Raw genomic sequence first — 16,026 nt, forward strand, 5'->3', positions numbered from 1 at the left:
AGAGTAGACAGGTCCCTGCCGACCTCGAGCAGGCGTCGCACTTACGGATGCACTCTGTCTGGATGCCGCTCCACGTCAGGTTCGCCAGACAAGTTCGCGTTGTAGAACCTTGAACGTGGTAACCTTTTCTGCACCGGAAAAACACCATGCTTCCAACCTGGATGGGAAACCCAGTGAGGAACTGCTGAAACCAGGGGGGACCAAAACTTGGGTCTTTTATGGTGAGTCAGTGAGAACGACACACACGTGCAGTATATTCCAGTGTTCCGATATACTTGGCCCTACATGTCTATATGCCAGAAGATGTTACCTGAGCCTTCAAGGCCACATGTGAGCCCCAGTATAAAATGTGCTGGCTTTAACCTACGTCCTTGGCAGGGTGTGTGAAGGCCATCAGGAAGGGGCCAGTGTGCATCAGGGCCAATCAAACGAGAACACTTTAAGTTTCAGGAAAAACAGGGAGAAGTGGCTGAAGAAAAAGGACTTTTATTCTAAATTATTCTAAATTATTAAAAGGACTTTTATTCTAAATTAACAGAGTGTGCATATTTAGCTCTGGCTTTCAAAGCCATCTGATCAGAGACCCCTGAAGTCACTCGATTACTTAAGATGGTTGAAACATTGTATTTCAAGCTTCATTACTTTCCATCTTTAGGTATTTCTCCAATATTCGTGTTAATGTACTTTTTATTTAAAAGGTCAAATGAACATTGAAAATATTCAATATTGAGCATGCTAACCACTCTTAGAGTTATGAGAGATCATACAGAGAAGAGATACCATACAGGAACCCTAGACTATGGGGCCTGAACACATTTTCTTCTTCTGTTTTTGTCTCTAGAATTTAATACTATTCACCTATTCTATCAGGTCACCAAATGGGGTCTTTTTATTTGTAGCTCTTCAGTGGCAAGTCACCCTGCTTTGAGATTTGCTGTGTCAGTTCAGCAGACAAAAAATATAAAAATATGCCTGCTTTCAAATAGAAATTAATATAGCAGTTAATACTGTGTAAATAAGATACATACAGTTATCTCAGTGTTGACAGTTCAAATAACAAGCGGAAATCCTCTCTGAATGGATTTTGTTTGGGCAAATGTAACTTGAATCAAATACGGTACATAAAAACACACATATGTTTAAGTATCAGTTTCCTTTCAACGTAGAGAAAAACATGGTGAAGTAAAAATGGAGAACCTCGTATCCTCTTGAGCTATTCTGTATTCCAAACTGTGGGGTACCGGGGTCCGGGCAGGTGTTGTGAGCAGGATCTGAAATTCACAATTAAAACAAAAGTTAGAGAACCAGGTATGGTTATTACCGGGACTCTAACACTTTTACTAACAGGTCTCATGAAATTCAGAAAATTGTGTTTTGTCAAATGTGCAAGATGTTTTGCACAAAAGTTTAAAATTAAATTGCTCTTTTTGCCTTTTTTTCAGATACTTTCTTTAGATATTAATTTTTAGTGCTTTAGCAGACTCTGAATTGCTCTGTATATTATTTTCTATATCAGAATAAGCACATTCTTTTCCACTCTCTGGTTTAATTTTTCTCTACTGATGTATTGGTTGGTTAATAGTATATTATCTTCAATAATTATCTATTATGATCATTTTTTAAGGATTTAATTAATTACCATCTCCTTTGGCCATATATTACATTACTCCAAATGTCCTGAATTAATTTTCTTCAAGATTTCAAAATGAGGAGTATACTTAATGCTTAGAAACAGAAGCATACAGTAGACCAACAGTGATAATTTTCCAAAAAATGTAGTATTTCAGCCATCAGCGAGCACTTCAGCTTTACTACGGCTGCTCTCCACTGCTAGTGGGAAAACAAAATAGATAACTTTTTAAAAAAAGTATGTTTTCAAGAGAAACTAACATATCAGGGGAAGAAAAACATTTTTTTTAAGTTTTTCAGAAATAGCTACAGTAAAGCAATAGTTTAAACCAAGTGGCAGTAAACATTAACTAGAAAAGGCAGTGCTTCAATGAAATTATTTCTAACACTGTATTTTTTTTGGTTCCTGAATATGTATTTTTTCCTGAAAAAATCATTCATAAATTAATATACAAAAATATACATACACATGAGTAAATAATGTAATGACAAAGGACTATTTTTGGTAAAAAGTGTTTTTTAAAACATCTTTAGATTTCAGTGCAAAAATGTACCCCTGGTACCTCTTAAGTGCCACAAGAGCAAACTCAAAAAACCGTATTAAGCAGATACGATTTAATTTCTTAGAAAACAACCAAGGATATAAATCATTAATTGCTTGCTACGCGTCTTGTGCTCAGGAGAGCTGGGTGAGCAGAATGACCCTGGCCATCACCTTGAGTCTGCAGGAGGAAAAGAGGCTCTGAGTGGAGAATGGAGGATTCAGGTCTCTGTACCGCTGATGGAGTGACTTTCGACCACTGTAATTTCTACCTGAACCCTTTCTATGAAACAGAGATTAAGTCTGAAAATGAGGAGTTAGGCCACATAGTGTCTTCTGACTTGAAGTTTCATTTTCATGTTGGAAAGTCAACAGAGCACGAGTGTCCCTGCAGCCCTCTCTACCGTGGCCAGCGGTGCAGACAGTTTAGTGGGGGACAGGGGGACAGGAAAGCAAAGGCTCAGGTGTCCCTCTGGTGCCACAGCAATAGTGGCAGCTTCCGCAAAGCGCTCTTCCCCCTAAAGAACGTGGCTGTTGGTTGAGACGGGCAGGAGATAGAGGGACTGGGGTAAGAGAACAGACTCTGGGAGCAATTTTTAAACGACTCATAACATGAACTGCCAACTCAGTTGGCACGATTTAAGAGGCTGCCCATCAGTGTAGCTGATTAGCGCCTACGCAGAGCATTACCTATAAGAACGTTATCTATGTGCCCACAAATGGTCCAGTTTTAAAATGAAATGTCCTCATCCCCAAGCCCCTCAGGGCTGTCATGTCATCAGTACCGATGCAGGTGGGCTGTGTGCCACTCCACGTGCCATCCGCTTGGCAGACTCTCCGTGATGACCCCACCAGGATGAAGGGAGATCTGCACTGGAAGAAGACTTCAGATCTATAGGTGAAGCTTTTCCCACTGAGTCGTCCCTCAGCAGGCGTGCCCGGGTCTCCACAGAACACAGCTGTAGAAAACAACCGAGACGTCGGTTCGCATTCTGTGTCCGTGGATTAGCTTAACCTACTAAACTTGTTCAACTAGTTTCCATTAAATCTCTAGGTATCACTATTAAACCAACAAATGATGAAAAGAACAGAATCTGCCCTTGGGCAGTGTAGTCTCAAACTGGAATTTCTACCTATTGTAACGTGGCTATAAATCACGCAGGCTCTTTTCCTCAGACTGTAACCGAGGGTGTGCCTGTTGGTGATTTGCAAATGAGACTGGGAGCCGGTTCTCCCAGAGGACTTACGCAGGCATTGGGGGACCTCTCCTTTCCACACGCCACGGCCTTCACAGGAGAGGATGGCGGGGTGAGAGAGCTGGAAGCCCTGGGCGCAGCTGTAGCTCACACTGGCGCCCCAGCGTAAATCTGATCCTTCCACTTTCCCATCCTGAACTGGAGGAGGTTGACCACACATGACAGCTGTTTCCAGAGAACACATGGGATTCAACATTCTAGAGTTTCCACCACAACCATAATGCACCACAGACTAACATTTTCATTTTACCTGCGTTGCAAATGACATCTACAAAGGGCTGAATTTTTTAATAGAAGATTATTGAGAAAGTAAATCAAAATAATAAAACTTTTCTCCAATATTTCTTCATTAATTTAGATCAAGTCCATAAAAGCCAAGCAAGGTCAAAAGATATCACACTGTAAAAGAAAGTGTGGGATTAAACACAACAGTCTCAATATGTATAAGACGAAGAAAGAAAGAAAGACTGCTGTTCGATTTGTGTCTTTTTATGTTGTTTACCAGAGACAAATCCAGTCAGAACGTGGTCCCATGACATGAGTACAGACTTTTGAATTTATATATACAGATGGTAAGAATTTCTCCCTCTATCTGTATTTTTTTCTTTATATAAAGATAGCATATAATTTCCAAAAGACATAGTCTGTTGATCCATTTGCTGAAGAATTAAAAACCAGTGACTGCATGGTTGAAGAAGATTCTGTAAGAAACCACTTGCCAGGGTTTTATCACAGTCTAGGAGCTTCGGGCCAGAACACGGTTCTCACGAGTGACTCCCCAGCTGGTGCTGGCGTCCACCGTTCCCACTCCAGCCATTATTCTAAGATGCCTTGTCTAAAAGCTTCCCTGAAGATCCAAGCGCTCCTAGACTTTTCACATTGGAGGAGGTTTGCCAGTGACAGTCCAGGCAGCAGGAGACAGCAGGAAGGAAGACTCACCTATATTCTCTCACCTGCAGTTTCGCATGGGCATTCGCACGCGAGAAAGACACACAGACCCAGAACCACTCATGCACAGCCGGAAGCTGGAAATGGGCCCTTCTCTTGCCATTCAACCTTCTCTCTGTCTATTCAGCAAATATTTCTGGAGAACCCCTATGTGAAGATTGGGGGAATGTGTCTCTAGACAGACGACGTCAAGCGGCAAGGCCCCCGGGTGGGAGCGGTGACGAGTGACATGGTTCCACGGAGGGGAGGACGAGGGCGGCCAGTGGGAGAAGAGTTCAGGTGGAGAGAGAGGTCTCTTCTGCAAGGGCCTGGCTGGCCAGGGAAGTATTATTAACGCAACAGAGGGACAGAGACCCACACAAACATATGAAGTCCCAGGGACCTGACAATCTATGGACAAGTGCTATCGACAAGCTCACGTGGCTGCAACAGTCCCAACACGACTGTGTGAGCTTCACTACACATCCATGTAACACCTGCTCCACAGCAGCATCGTATTAATAACTACAGATGGAAAGACGGGTGGAAGACAGGGGCCCTCACCCTCCAGCAGGAGGAAACCAGGGCGTGCCCAGAACCGCCCAGGCCAGGAGGGTTGGAAACACCGCCGTCAGGGTGCGGAGATCTCACCTGAGCCTCACAACAAGCTCTACACAAACTACCTGTCCTTCAGAGCCCTCTGAGCACGGCGCCTTCCTCGCTAGGGCTTCCTGCTGCTCCAGCTCTCCACTCACGGTTTTTATCTGTCTGCCGTCTAATGAAGAGTCGGGCACCCCTTTTTAATACCCTCCCCTCTCCCTTCCCCTCTGGCCCAGCTGACAAGAGCCCGCAGGCTCCCTCTGGTGTTGCTGCAGAGCCCTAACCGTGCAAATCCAGCCCCGGTACAGCTGTCACCCCCCTGCCCCCCTGCTTCCCTCAAGCCATGCAGACACCTTCCGCCCGCTCTGCTCTCCCTGGAAAGTCTGCTGTCCAAGTCGTAAATCTTTCCATACCATCTCCACACCATGTGGCATCGTTAGTCTCCGCATCCAAAGCCCACAGAACATCACGCACTGACAATCTCTGCCCCTCTTCTGCCTTATTTGATGACTGGCTTCTCTCTCTGACCTGACTCTACGTCCCCGTGGTAACAGTCCCTATCGTATCTGCCACAGACTTAACACGGCCACGTTCGCCAAGAGAGCAAAGCTGGGGTTCACAGCACAGACTCCAGAGGGAGTGTGACTGCCAGTGAACCCTGATGTCTCCAAGCCCTGATCTGTGATCCTGAGCATTTACTAAAACTCTCTGTGAGTCAGTCTCCCGTCTGTAAAGCGGAGATTAAAGTATTAAGAAAATGAAGTGACTTAATATTTGCGAATGAGTTTACAAGAATGCCTGGCACATAGAAGGTCTACATAGAGGCTTGCAAAATGAAATAAAACGTAACTCAATAAAGACTTCTATATGCGTGAGTAGAGCCACAGACCTTTGCAGGTAGGTTTGCTGTGATCCCACGCACTGTCTTTGGTGCAGCGGATAGTGGAGGACGTGGCAGGCTCCATGGTGTAGCCGGGGTTACACTGGTAGCTGACCGTACTGTTGAAGGTGAAATCTGTCCCAAACTGGAGGCCATTTGCCGGCGTACCTGGATCTCCACAGCTTATAACTGGTAAGTGAAGAAAAAGAGTCGGAGAAACATATTATCATGAAATGACGTGTTCCTGGTTTCTATTGAAGTGACTCTCCTTAAGCTGCTATTCAGAGTGGTTAAGGCATGTGTTATTACAGCAATACCCCCCTCTCTCTGTTTGACAGTCTTACTGGCCGGCGGTCAGGAGGCTGCATGTTTGGAACCGCTCGTTTCTATCCCACTGGTGTGCGGGTGACAGCTGGCACCCATGTCCAGTCCTGGGTTAGGCGTGATGAGGGGTCACACCACAGAGTCAAGCACAGAGGCACAGGCTGAGATCAGAGAACCAAGCACCTGTCCCATTTCCCTCAGACTAACTGGTCTACAGAGAGAACAAACCTTGACTTTCTTGGACCTCAGTTTTACAATATCCAACCCAACCAGCCATGCAAAGCACTTTCAACCATATAAATAAGAAAGTGAAGAAAAATCTAAAAGTGTTTAATAATTGGCCATAATATCAAACATATTTATGATATGATATAATCCTGTTTTCTCTATGGATTAAAAAATCAGTACAATACTATAAAATCAATTTATTTTCTCTGTCAGGTAGATGTCACTGTGATGCCCTGGACCCACCAGGACAGCAGGCCACTCACGTGTGCAGTCGGGGGCTGTACCCGTCCAGGTCCCGTTGGCGGTGCAGTGCCGCGTGGTCAGCCCCGAGGTCCTGTAGCCGTCCCAGCAGGCGTAGACCACGGAGCTGGAGAACAGGACGCCGTCGCTGCTGACGATCATGCCGTGGGTGGGCGTCCCCGGGTTCCCACAGGACACAGCTGTGAGGGAACAAAACCGGGCCGTACAGAGAGACCCGTCACCACGTGAGGAACCTGAGAGGCCAAAGGCCATCGGGGTAGCAGACTGCTCATTTATTCCAAAAATCACAGGACACGTAACCATGGGAAACTTTTCCCACATATTTTACTCTAAGACTCATGCCATTCTCTTATGGATGAGTTACAAATGTGCAAGCTACATGTTTGTATCGTCTTTTCTAAAACGCATTACTTCCAAACAGATTAAAAGATGAGTTAAAGCACTGACAATTCAAAACCATGGTAGTCTGAGATTTAACATGTTTATAACAAACAGTAAAATTATCATGCTCTTTTAAAGGGTCTGTATGATACTAGTGACTCAGAATTGTCTCCCTCTTGCAATAGCTGAGTTAAAAAACCTGGGCAAATCAGGTCATATTTTACATCTCCAGGACAATTCATTTTAAAAAATAAGGGAGGCCTGAGAAATACGAATGACTACACTTAAACTGTTCTGTGAAACGGTCTCCTCAATGTTCCCCAGTCTACGGGCAGCTGTGTTAACCGGCTTCGGAATGGCTGCACCTTAAATCTCTCTCCAGACGACTGCAATGCCATGTACAGGCATGAAGACTTCAGCTGGGCGGTGTAACAGATCTACACTCTGAGTATCTGTCATGTGTATTCCTTCGTCAGTGAACAAGGAAACTCAGCAGCTGCTGGGTGTGTATCAAGGTGAAGATTTTAATCCATAACAGGTTTTTTGCCTTTTTCAGTCAAACCCATTTACCATAAAGACGGTTATTTTTCCTCCTTAGCCTCCCACAATAATGCACAACAGGCAGACGTACAAAGAATGTGAATTTTAATAACCACAATGTATCATGAGTTCTTTTTCTGAGAATGACCAAAGTATTTACAAATACTCTTGCCTATTTAATTGCTCCACTTTCAAATCTAGCCTTGAGAATAAAGACACACTCTTCCTAAAAATGTGAAAGAAAACAGATTGCAAAGTAAAAGCCACTATAATGGAAGTTTAGGGAATTCCCTATCATATTATGTTAAAAAATGCACATACTCTCAGGTTGGACTAGATCTTGTTTGACAAATAAAAAGCACACATGCTGGTGCTTCTATGCCTGTGCCCACGTAGGACATAACTTATCAATTATAACCCTCTTCCCTGATGAGTCTGGGTTTTGGACTTACAATCCCTTCGAACACAGATTGTTCAGTAGTTTCTTGGTTGGCATTTGAGATGAGATATAGTTATCAATCTTGAAGCAGAGGATATCTAACATTCTCTAAAGCTCAAAAGTTCTTTGATGGCTGTGACATAAATAAAAATTTCACATTGCAAAAATCCAAGCTGTTGGCCTATTCAAGACAATTCCTCATCCATTCAACAAATACTGATTCATCATTTCCTGTGCACAGTTACTGCACACATGTATGAGTGCAAGCCTGACAAAGCAAAGAATTATATTGATCTAATTCATAACAAAAGACACCTGGGTATATCATTATATTTTATTCTAATCATATCTGCTATTAAAATCTATGTAGCAATTTTCAAAAGTGATCTGTGAAGGACTAATGCTAAACTAAAGCAGGTCACTGTTGAAAACATATTCAACTTAATATATTGTCAGTGAAAGAATGTCCATCATAATAATGACATCCTAATGTTTATAAAGTTCCCTCAAACACTGTATCCTATAAAATCAAATTCATGGTTAACTTTTTTTTTCCTGACAGGGACACTTTCACTGACGGCTTTGCCTATGAAAATGAGGGTTAGAAAACAGAGTCAACATAGCTGTTTTTACATCAAGGTCTTAATGTTGTAAGACATACGGGGACTATATCACTAAAGCAAAACAAGAGATTAAATGTAGGGTCACTAGAAGGAAGACAAGATTTCTTTTAAAATTACAAGTTAAAATTTCTTTTAAAATACATCTTTTTTTAAAGTACATTTGGTTAATGTGATTCCTTTCGGTAAAAGATATTTTCTTTTTATCAATTTATAATAAAATAGCATTACACTTATTCCAGATGCACTTTATTGTTCATAGACATCAGTACCATTCACTTAGCATGCTGTATTAGGAAGATTGCTGTTAAATTGAGTCAAATAGTTATAGGTTTGACTCTCTGATCATACAAGTTAAATAAATGTTAGCGATCAATTCAAGTTCTCAACATGTAGTGTCTTCACTGTAAAATGGGTATAAGAAAGATAATTGCTCCCTGTTGTTGTAAGATTACACATACCAAGTGTAAAACGCCTAGTAAACAATCTGGTAGATTAGTAGTAGTACTAGTATTGTTATTTTCATTATCATTTCAATCCCATTTTAGTCCATTACCTGAATAAAAGGTCAACTTTATCATAATCTCGTGGCAAAGAGGATTAAGAGTTGCCTAATGCAACTAACCCTAAAGATGTAGTTATATTTAAGCAACTTGGTAAGATATATCCATTTGAAAAGTAAGTCAATGAGCCTGGGATTAAAAGATGAGGTTGCTAACAAAAGAAAACATGGCTTAAAGTGATGAAAATATATTATAAATTTAAGTTCTTTGATGTTGAAGAATTTTTAAAACATTTTTCTTTTGTGATGCATGACTCCTCCTCTTTATAATTTATTGCAATATCCATCAGGAGCTAATGTTTTTAACAGATTCAGAGAAGGTAAAGTATCAGGAGGGAGGTGACCTCGGTTAGGGGATTGAATATATAGGTCATGGCTAACCTTTGTGGCAATGAAAAAGTCACTGATAACCCCATTTTCTACAAAAAAGAATATGTGCCCCAAAGATACGGACCTACGATAACAAGGGAGAAAAAACATAAAGCAACAGATTCTCCAAAAAATTTTAAGACCTCTACATGTGGAGAGGGGGAGTGGGAAGGGGAGTTAGTCATATATCCTACCCATCATTTGTTGTTTTAGCGAGTGTAACACATACTATTAATTAATTATACAGCTTCCCATGATAGCTGTACAATGCAATTTGGAAGTAGCCAGTTTTGTGGGGCATATCTGAGAAATATTTTTAGTATTGAAACATTTTAGTAACTCAACTTCTATCTGTATACAGATTTTAAGGTCCAAGTTTATAAGGATTTTATAGGAACCCTTTGAATTTCTGACTTTTGATAAACTAAATGCTATTTAAAGAGTACTTTGTATAGTCTGAGTTAAGTACATCATGAAATGAAGTCCAATTAAGCTCTCCTAATCAAATAAATGAATTCCTTTATGTTTTGCTGGAATAAAGCTCATAGTGTCATATCCCAGCAACAAAGTGAGATTTGTATGGAAAACATTACTCACTCTCAACCACTTTAATTTTTTCACTTTTTAAATTTGCAATAAACTAAAGTGCTTGAGATAAACCCAATATAGAATGTATAGTCTCAAGTAAATGACCATCCCTAATAGCACAGAATGTATCTAAGGGAGGTTTGTTGAGCCTTGGAAGCTATATTTCCCCACCAAATTTGGTTAACTTTTAACCAGTATTTTTTCAAATAATTTTCTGCACCATTCCCTCCTTCTCTTCTAGAACCCCAATTACAAGTACATTAAACTGCTTGATATTATCCAATAGGAAATTATTGTGCTGGGATTTTTCTTCTCCATCTTCTTTCCCTCTGTTTTTCAGATTGGATAATTTTCACTGACCTGTATGCAAGTTAACTGATCCTTCTGACATTTTTCATCTGCTAAGTTGATCCAGAAAACTTTTTATCAGATAATGTACTTTTCATTTCCAGAGTTTCCATTTGATTCTCTTTCATTATTTTCATTTCTCTGTTGAGATTCCCTGTTTCAATTCAATTTACTGTAAAGTCTTGAACATATTTTTAATAGCTTATTTAAATCCTTATTGTGTTTTTCAACATTTGGGTCATCTCAGGATCCGATTCTATCCCTATTGTTTGTTTAGTTGGTTGGTTGGTTGGTTGGTTGGTTGGTTGGACTGTGGGTCATATTGTCCTGGGTTGTGCCGATGCAGTAACTGTTTATTGTATGCTGGACATTGTGAATGAACTACTGCATGGAGCATGTCATTCCTTTAAAAGATGTTGGCTTTGCTCTGGTGGGCTTTTGAAGTAGTTATAGATCTTCTGGGTCTTGTCATCAGGTTTATTCTGTTAGCGGAGAGCTAGTTAGTCTGAGTCCTAACATGATTTGCTCTTAGTTCCAGCCTGTCCCCCTGATTTTAGGGGGTGGTACCTATTCACAACGTATGGGCTCTCTAGGCCTCCAAGAAGCATCCTGAGTGTACAGTGTCTCTCAGTACGGTATGACTTCTACTATCACAGGTCTGCTCTCCGCTAAGAAGGTCTGTGCATCACTGAGTCTCACGCGTGCTTGTCGGCCCAGCCCTCAGCTGAGCCACCTGTGAACACGCCTACAGAATTCTGGGGCCCTCCCATTGTCAGCTCCCTCTTCCTGGATTCCCGTTTCTGCAAATTCCATTTCAGTAACCTAAAACAATTTCTACCTCATCACCTCACCAAGTCACTGTACCACCTGGGTTCTGCTTCCCAGCTTCCCAGCAAGAAAAATGCACAGAGTGACAGAGGGGTTATGGAGCTCACCTTATTTATTTTCTCCTAAGGAACACAGTCACGCCCTGTCTGTTGTTTAATAACTCACGTAATTGTCTCATGTATTTTGTTGTTTTATAGTTGTTCTCAATAAGAAGGTGGGCCTACTATCGTTTAATATGTCATGGATTGACGTGGAAATCTTATTTAATTTTCATAATGTTCAAATACTTCTGGACCAAAAATTCACAGGTGTGGTATAGAGAAAAGGTTAGATGGGGTGTAATTGTAGATTACGAAGGTCATGTGTAACTTTGAGGTACTATATTATAGAACAGAAAATGAAATGTTCTGGTTTTGGTGAGAAGGACATGCTCTCATGCAAATTTTAACATTCAAATTTCTACAACAGGGGAGGGAACTGAGAGTGAGAAAAGTTCTACTAACTTATAGTCGCATACTGCAGTCAATAGAAATGGCATCACCCTGCAAATCACAGCTGCAGATGACATTTCCCCACAACTACTTAGTCATATTTGATTTAACTTCTTTAGGGCCTAATCTTAAGATTTACATTAACTTGATTGTCAAGAGGCAATTTGGAGTCAAACATTATCTTGGATTATCATGTATACTTATCTCTAGAGAGAGATAGATAGGTCTTTGACTATAATAACCAGGATAATCTCTGACTCTCAATGAGAGGATACACACACACGCATACATAGGATTGGCTTATTCATACATATCATTTTATATTATGTAGACTACATATGATACAGTTAACTATGTAAAATATAGTCAGATTAGATACATGCATATTATATTCTACTTATCTGTATAACACCTATAATAAAATGAGTGACAGTACAAGGAGAGTTGACATAGTAGGGAAAATAAAGATTAAGGGAACTTGATCTATATTTCTGGTGTTGATATTGTGTGAGTTTATTCAAGCTGATCAAATTCTATGGAAAGTGTTTCATACATGTAAAAATAGGTAATTAATTGGTGTAACTGTTTTAGACTTGAAAATTCAGTCATTGAGAAGTTCGTGTGCAAATGTTAAAGTCTTATCTGTCCGAATTCTAACTCAGTTATTTTCTAGACTCTGAACACACTCATGACATGTCAGCTCACCTGTGCTTAAGACAGGCATGGCCAAGACGTGACATCGTGGCTATAAAGAGCTGTGGCATTTTACTGTTATTACTGGGGTTTCCCACCATTTCCTATCATGCCTCTTAAATAGTACAATAAAATAGACTCACTCCAAAATATTATATGGAAAGTAACCCGAGAATCTTTTGCAACACAGTGCTCTGAACAAGGACCACCAACAGCCTGGAAGGAACGTGTGAACAGAAGCCTCTTCCAGCCTGCAGGGAGCTCCCAGCAGCGACTCACTCTGCCCTACTCACAACTCCTTCGCCTCAGCTCTCACCACCAGCAGCCACAAAACACGGCAAAGTCACACAGAGAACGTCACCAGGAGAAGACAGACACCTCCTTTAGACCATGGACTTCCAAAGGGTGAGGATAGTGTCGTATGATCTTTTGAACAGTCAGGTACCTCCGTATAACCAGCTGTGCTTTTTGATGATTCTCTTATACGTTTGGGGAGTAAGTAGGTTAATTGTAGAAATAGTGTAAACCTGTAGGATTTTTGTGGAATGTTACTGGTCATTTTAGAGCGAGTTACCTGGTTTCAACCTGAAACGCTGACTTTCAGGCTTGAACTTACCCTCGCACACGGGCTGCAGTCCTGACCATGACCCGTTGAGCAGACACGTTCGCTCTGCCGAGCCCCGCAGCTGGTAGCCCATTTCACAGGAGAAGCGGAGAAGGCTCTTGGCCTTAAACTCATCTCCAAGCCGAGACCCATGTGCTGGGGTCCCTGGATCACCGCAAAATCCAGGATTATTTCCTATGGAACACAAACACGTATGGCAATACTCAATGCTGTTAGACTCGTTTAAAACAGGGCTGTTATGTTTAAAGGGAATGAAACTTTATGTAAATGTGTATCAAACACAGTTACAGTCATACAGCATTCTGGAAATCTCCTGAGAGATTTTCTTTATTACAGCACAAAAACGGAAGACGCTAAGAAATCGTTTCTGTGTAACTACAATCGAAATAGCTTATTAAAATATGGTTGTACAATAATTGATATTCCTTAGAAGAAATAAAATACTGGGGATGGTAAATGCAGGAATTGCTCTTTGGAAGTGCTGGTGAGGATGCTGACGAGGAGATGGGGGTGAAGGTGTGTTGGGAACGAAAAAAATCAAATGAGAGGTTTGATGCTTCTACACTGTGTCCATCTGCTGATTATGTTTATTTTGTTTATTATGTTTATATATTTTGTTTATTATGAAACATTCATGGAAGAATTAAGTTGATATTTTTTCCAAACAGGATTGATTTAACAATTGACGACAGAGACAGGAAAGATGTGGAAGAACTGAGAGGAAGCACAGAAAAGGAGGGGAAAACAGGGGCAAACTGAGTCAAGGTGAGCAAGCTTCCTACTCAGGCGCTAGGGAGACTCCTGCAGAGGAAAATGTGTCGCGATAGTGTTCAAAGGGAAGGAAGATGAAGACGACGCTGACGCTACGTCATAAAGGCGCACTTGGCTGGAACGGAGTAATACCGACTTCAGAGAGTGGCATCACTACCCAATACCTGGAATGAAGAGCTCACTGCGTCATGCCCACCTGTGCAGTGGGGCAGGGCTCCGCTCCAGTGACTGTCCTCCTGGCAAGTCCTGCTGCTGTTGCCTACGAGACTCCGTCTCCCTTGGCATGAGTAGTGAACCACAGCCCCAGATGTAAACAGGTCTCCAGTTAGGATGGCGTTGGCAGGGACCCCTGGGTGTCCACACGAAATAACTTAAGAAAAAAATCAAATCAAATCAATGAGTACATTGTTCCTGTTAAGCTGCTTTGTGTTGGTCAATGTCCCTTAGAGACTCATACAATCATCACCTATTAACAAAAAACACGCGGATACACTGCACATCGCTGCAGTGCCCTGTGGATAAGAAATGCCCATTTCCAGACGACCCTCCCCCTACCCTGAATAGTCACATTACTGAAGTCCACGAAAGGGTCTGTCAATGAAGTTTTTGTTTGTTTTTTTTTATTAGGTTAAGATAGCTTTGCTTAAGGTAGAAATTGATATTTAGGTTTTCAAAAAAGAAAGTCACTCTACCTAAATTTTTTCCATCTGCCCTTAACTGTATCCTAAACAAGCAGTGTTACACAAAATGTTAGAAACTAACATAGATTCACCAAGACTATTTCCATTATTTCTCCAGTTAGTATGACAATCATGCTTTGCTTGGGGACAAAACTCAGTCAAATCTGCTTCCTCTTCCAGTTCCCATGTCTAGAGAGACCATCTAACAATTTTTCTTTGAATAGGTGGCAATCTAAAATGTTTAAGGAAAAAAAATAATAATAAATTACTGATTAATATTTTCCTCAAGTAGTCCACTCATTTCTTTATAATTACACCAAATCAGGCCCATCATCTAATCATAATTATCCCTCAAGAAGGAAAATTCTAGAATCCAGATTACCATAGGATGGTAAAGACATATCTCTCCCTTTCTATAAAGTCCAAAATTAGGGTTAGCCATGGGCAAATTTTATACCACGTACAAACAGCTACCTGGGCTGATGATGCCAAAGAGTATTCAAAGGCTCTGCTGGTTTAACATCCTCGAGGGGCTGCATTCGGTCACTGACAACCCCAAAGTGATGCCAGCCAGAGGGGCAGGTTAGAAAGGTTGGAAGGCATTACCCACCCCCTGAGTCACGTAAGCCCTCCCCTGAGACTGTCTTACACTGACATCCACTCACTGGACAAGAGCAGTGTACCTACGGAGTCCTAAAAAGAAGGTAACTAGAGCTGAATCAGTGAAATTGTTGGTAAATGATCAGTTCCAGGTGAAAGAAAAGAAAAAAATCAGTGGAACAGTATAACAGCAAAAATAGAGATGGAGGTTAGCTGCTGAAGAGCACGTGAAAACAAAACCTCCTCTGCGAGCGTGTATTCCCAAATTCATGGTAATTCCAGCGGTTAATGACCGCAAGTGGTGGGAAGTCGCCCCTTGGAAAATGAGATCAGTTAAAACCTGGTTCCTGGAGGTTGGAGCATGCTGGCATCATTGCAACAACCAATACAAGTCTCACAGACACCAGGGAAGATGCAAGAGAAATCTTTGGGGAGAAAAACAAACAAAACTAATTTCTCTGAAAAATTCCCATGTGTGAAGGCACAGAAAACCAGAAAACATAAAGCTTGATGAGGGTAGTAATACATTTACAGGTGTGTTTTGTCATGTAAGCCTGTACATTTGTTTTTGAAAGTCATCGCTCTCTTTCTCTGTAGGAATTCGTTGTTTTGTTACAGTTAGAATTTGAGACAGGTTTCCGGGTAGACTGAAAGGGCTTTGTGGGACCCTGACTTGCAGGAAAAAAGTCTCCGGCACCAATCCACTCTGAAAATGTACTGGAAACGCCGTAATTGTCACAGGTGAAAGCGATTATCACTTTTTCCAGTAAGTTCCATTTATAATGTGATTGTCATTTCCTATTTTTTCTACCCACACAAAATGAATACTAAAAAGATAGGGATTG

At 41.3% G+C, this 16,026-nt stretch overlaps 1 protein-coding gene across 2 annotated transcripts in view; it reads right to left on the minus strand.

Moving 5' to 3' along the window:
• CSMD1 (CUB and Sushi multiple domains 1) overlaps window positions 1-16,026 on the minus strand; it is a 1,746,885-nt gene that overhangs the window by 20,279 nt on the left and 1,710,580 nt on the right. For both annotated transcript variants that reach the window (XM_049704254.1, XM_049704253.1), the window contains exons 56-63: window positions 14,098-14,271; window positions 13,122-13,304; window positions 6,649-6,825; window positions 5,843-6,022; window positions 3,418-3,591; window positions 2,956-3,129; window positions 1,198-1,271; window positions 46-157 (exon numbers count right to left, since the gene is read on the minus strand). In XM_049704254.1, the coding sequence (XP_049560211.1) occupies window positions 46-157; window positions 1,198-1,271; window positions 2,956-3,129; window positions 3,418-3,591; window positions 5,843-6,022; window positions 6,649-6,825; window positions 13,122-13,304; window positions 14,098-14,271 (1,248 nt within the window). The remainder of the gene's footprint in view (window positions 1-45; window positions 158-1,197; window positions 1,272-2,955; window positions 3,130-3,417; window positions 3,592-5,842; window positions 6,023-6,648; window positions 6,826-13,121; window positions 13,305-14,097; window positions 14,272-16,026) is intronic.

This window comes from Orcinus orca, chromosome 21 (genome assembly GCF_937001465.1).
Source record: "Orcinus orca chromosome 21, mOrcOrc1.1, whole genome shotgun sequence".
NCBI lineage: Eukaryota > Metazoa > Chordata > Mammalia > Artiodactyla > Delphinidae > Orcinus > Orcinus orca.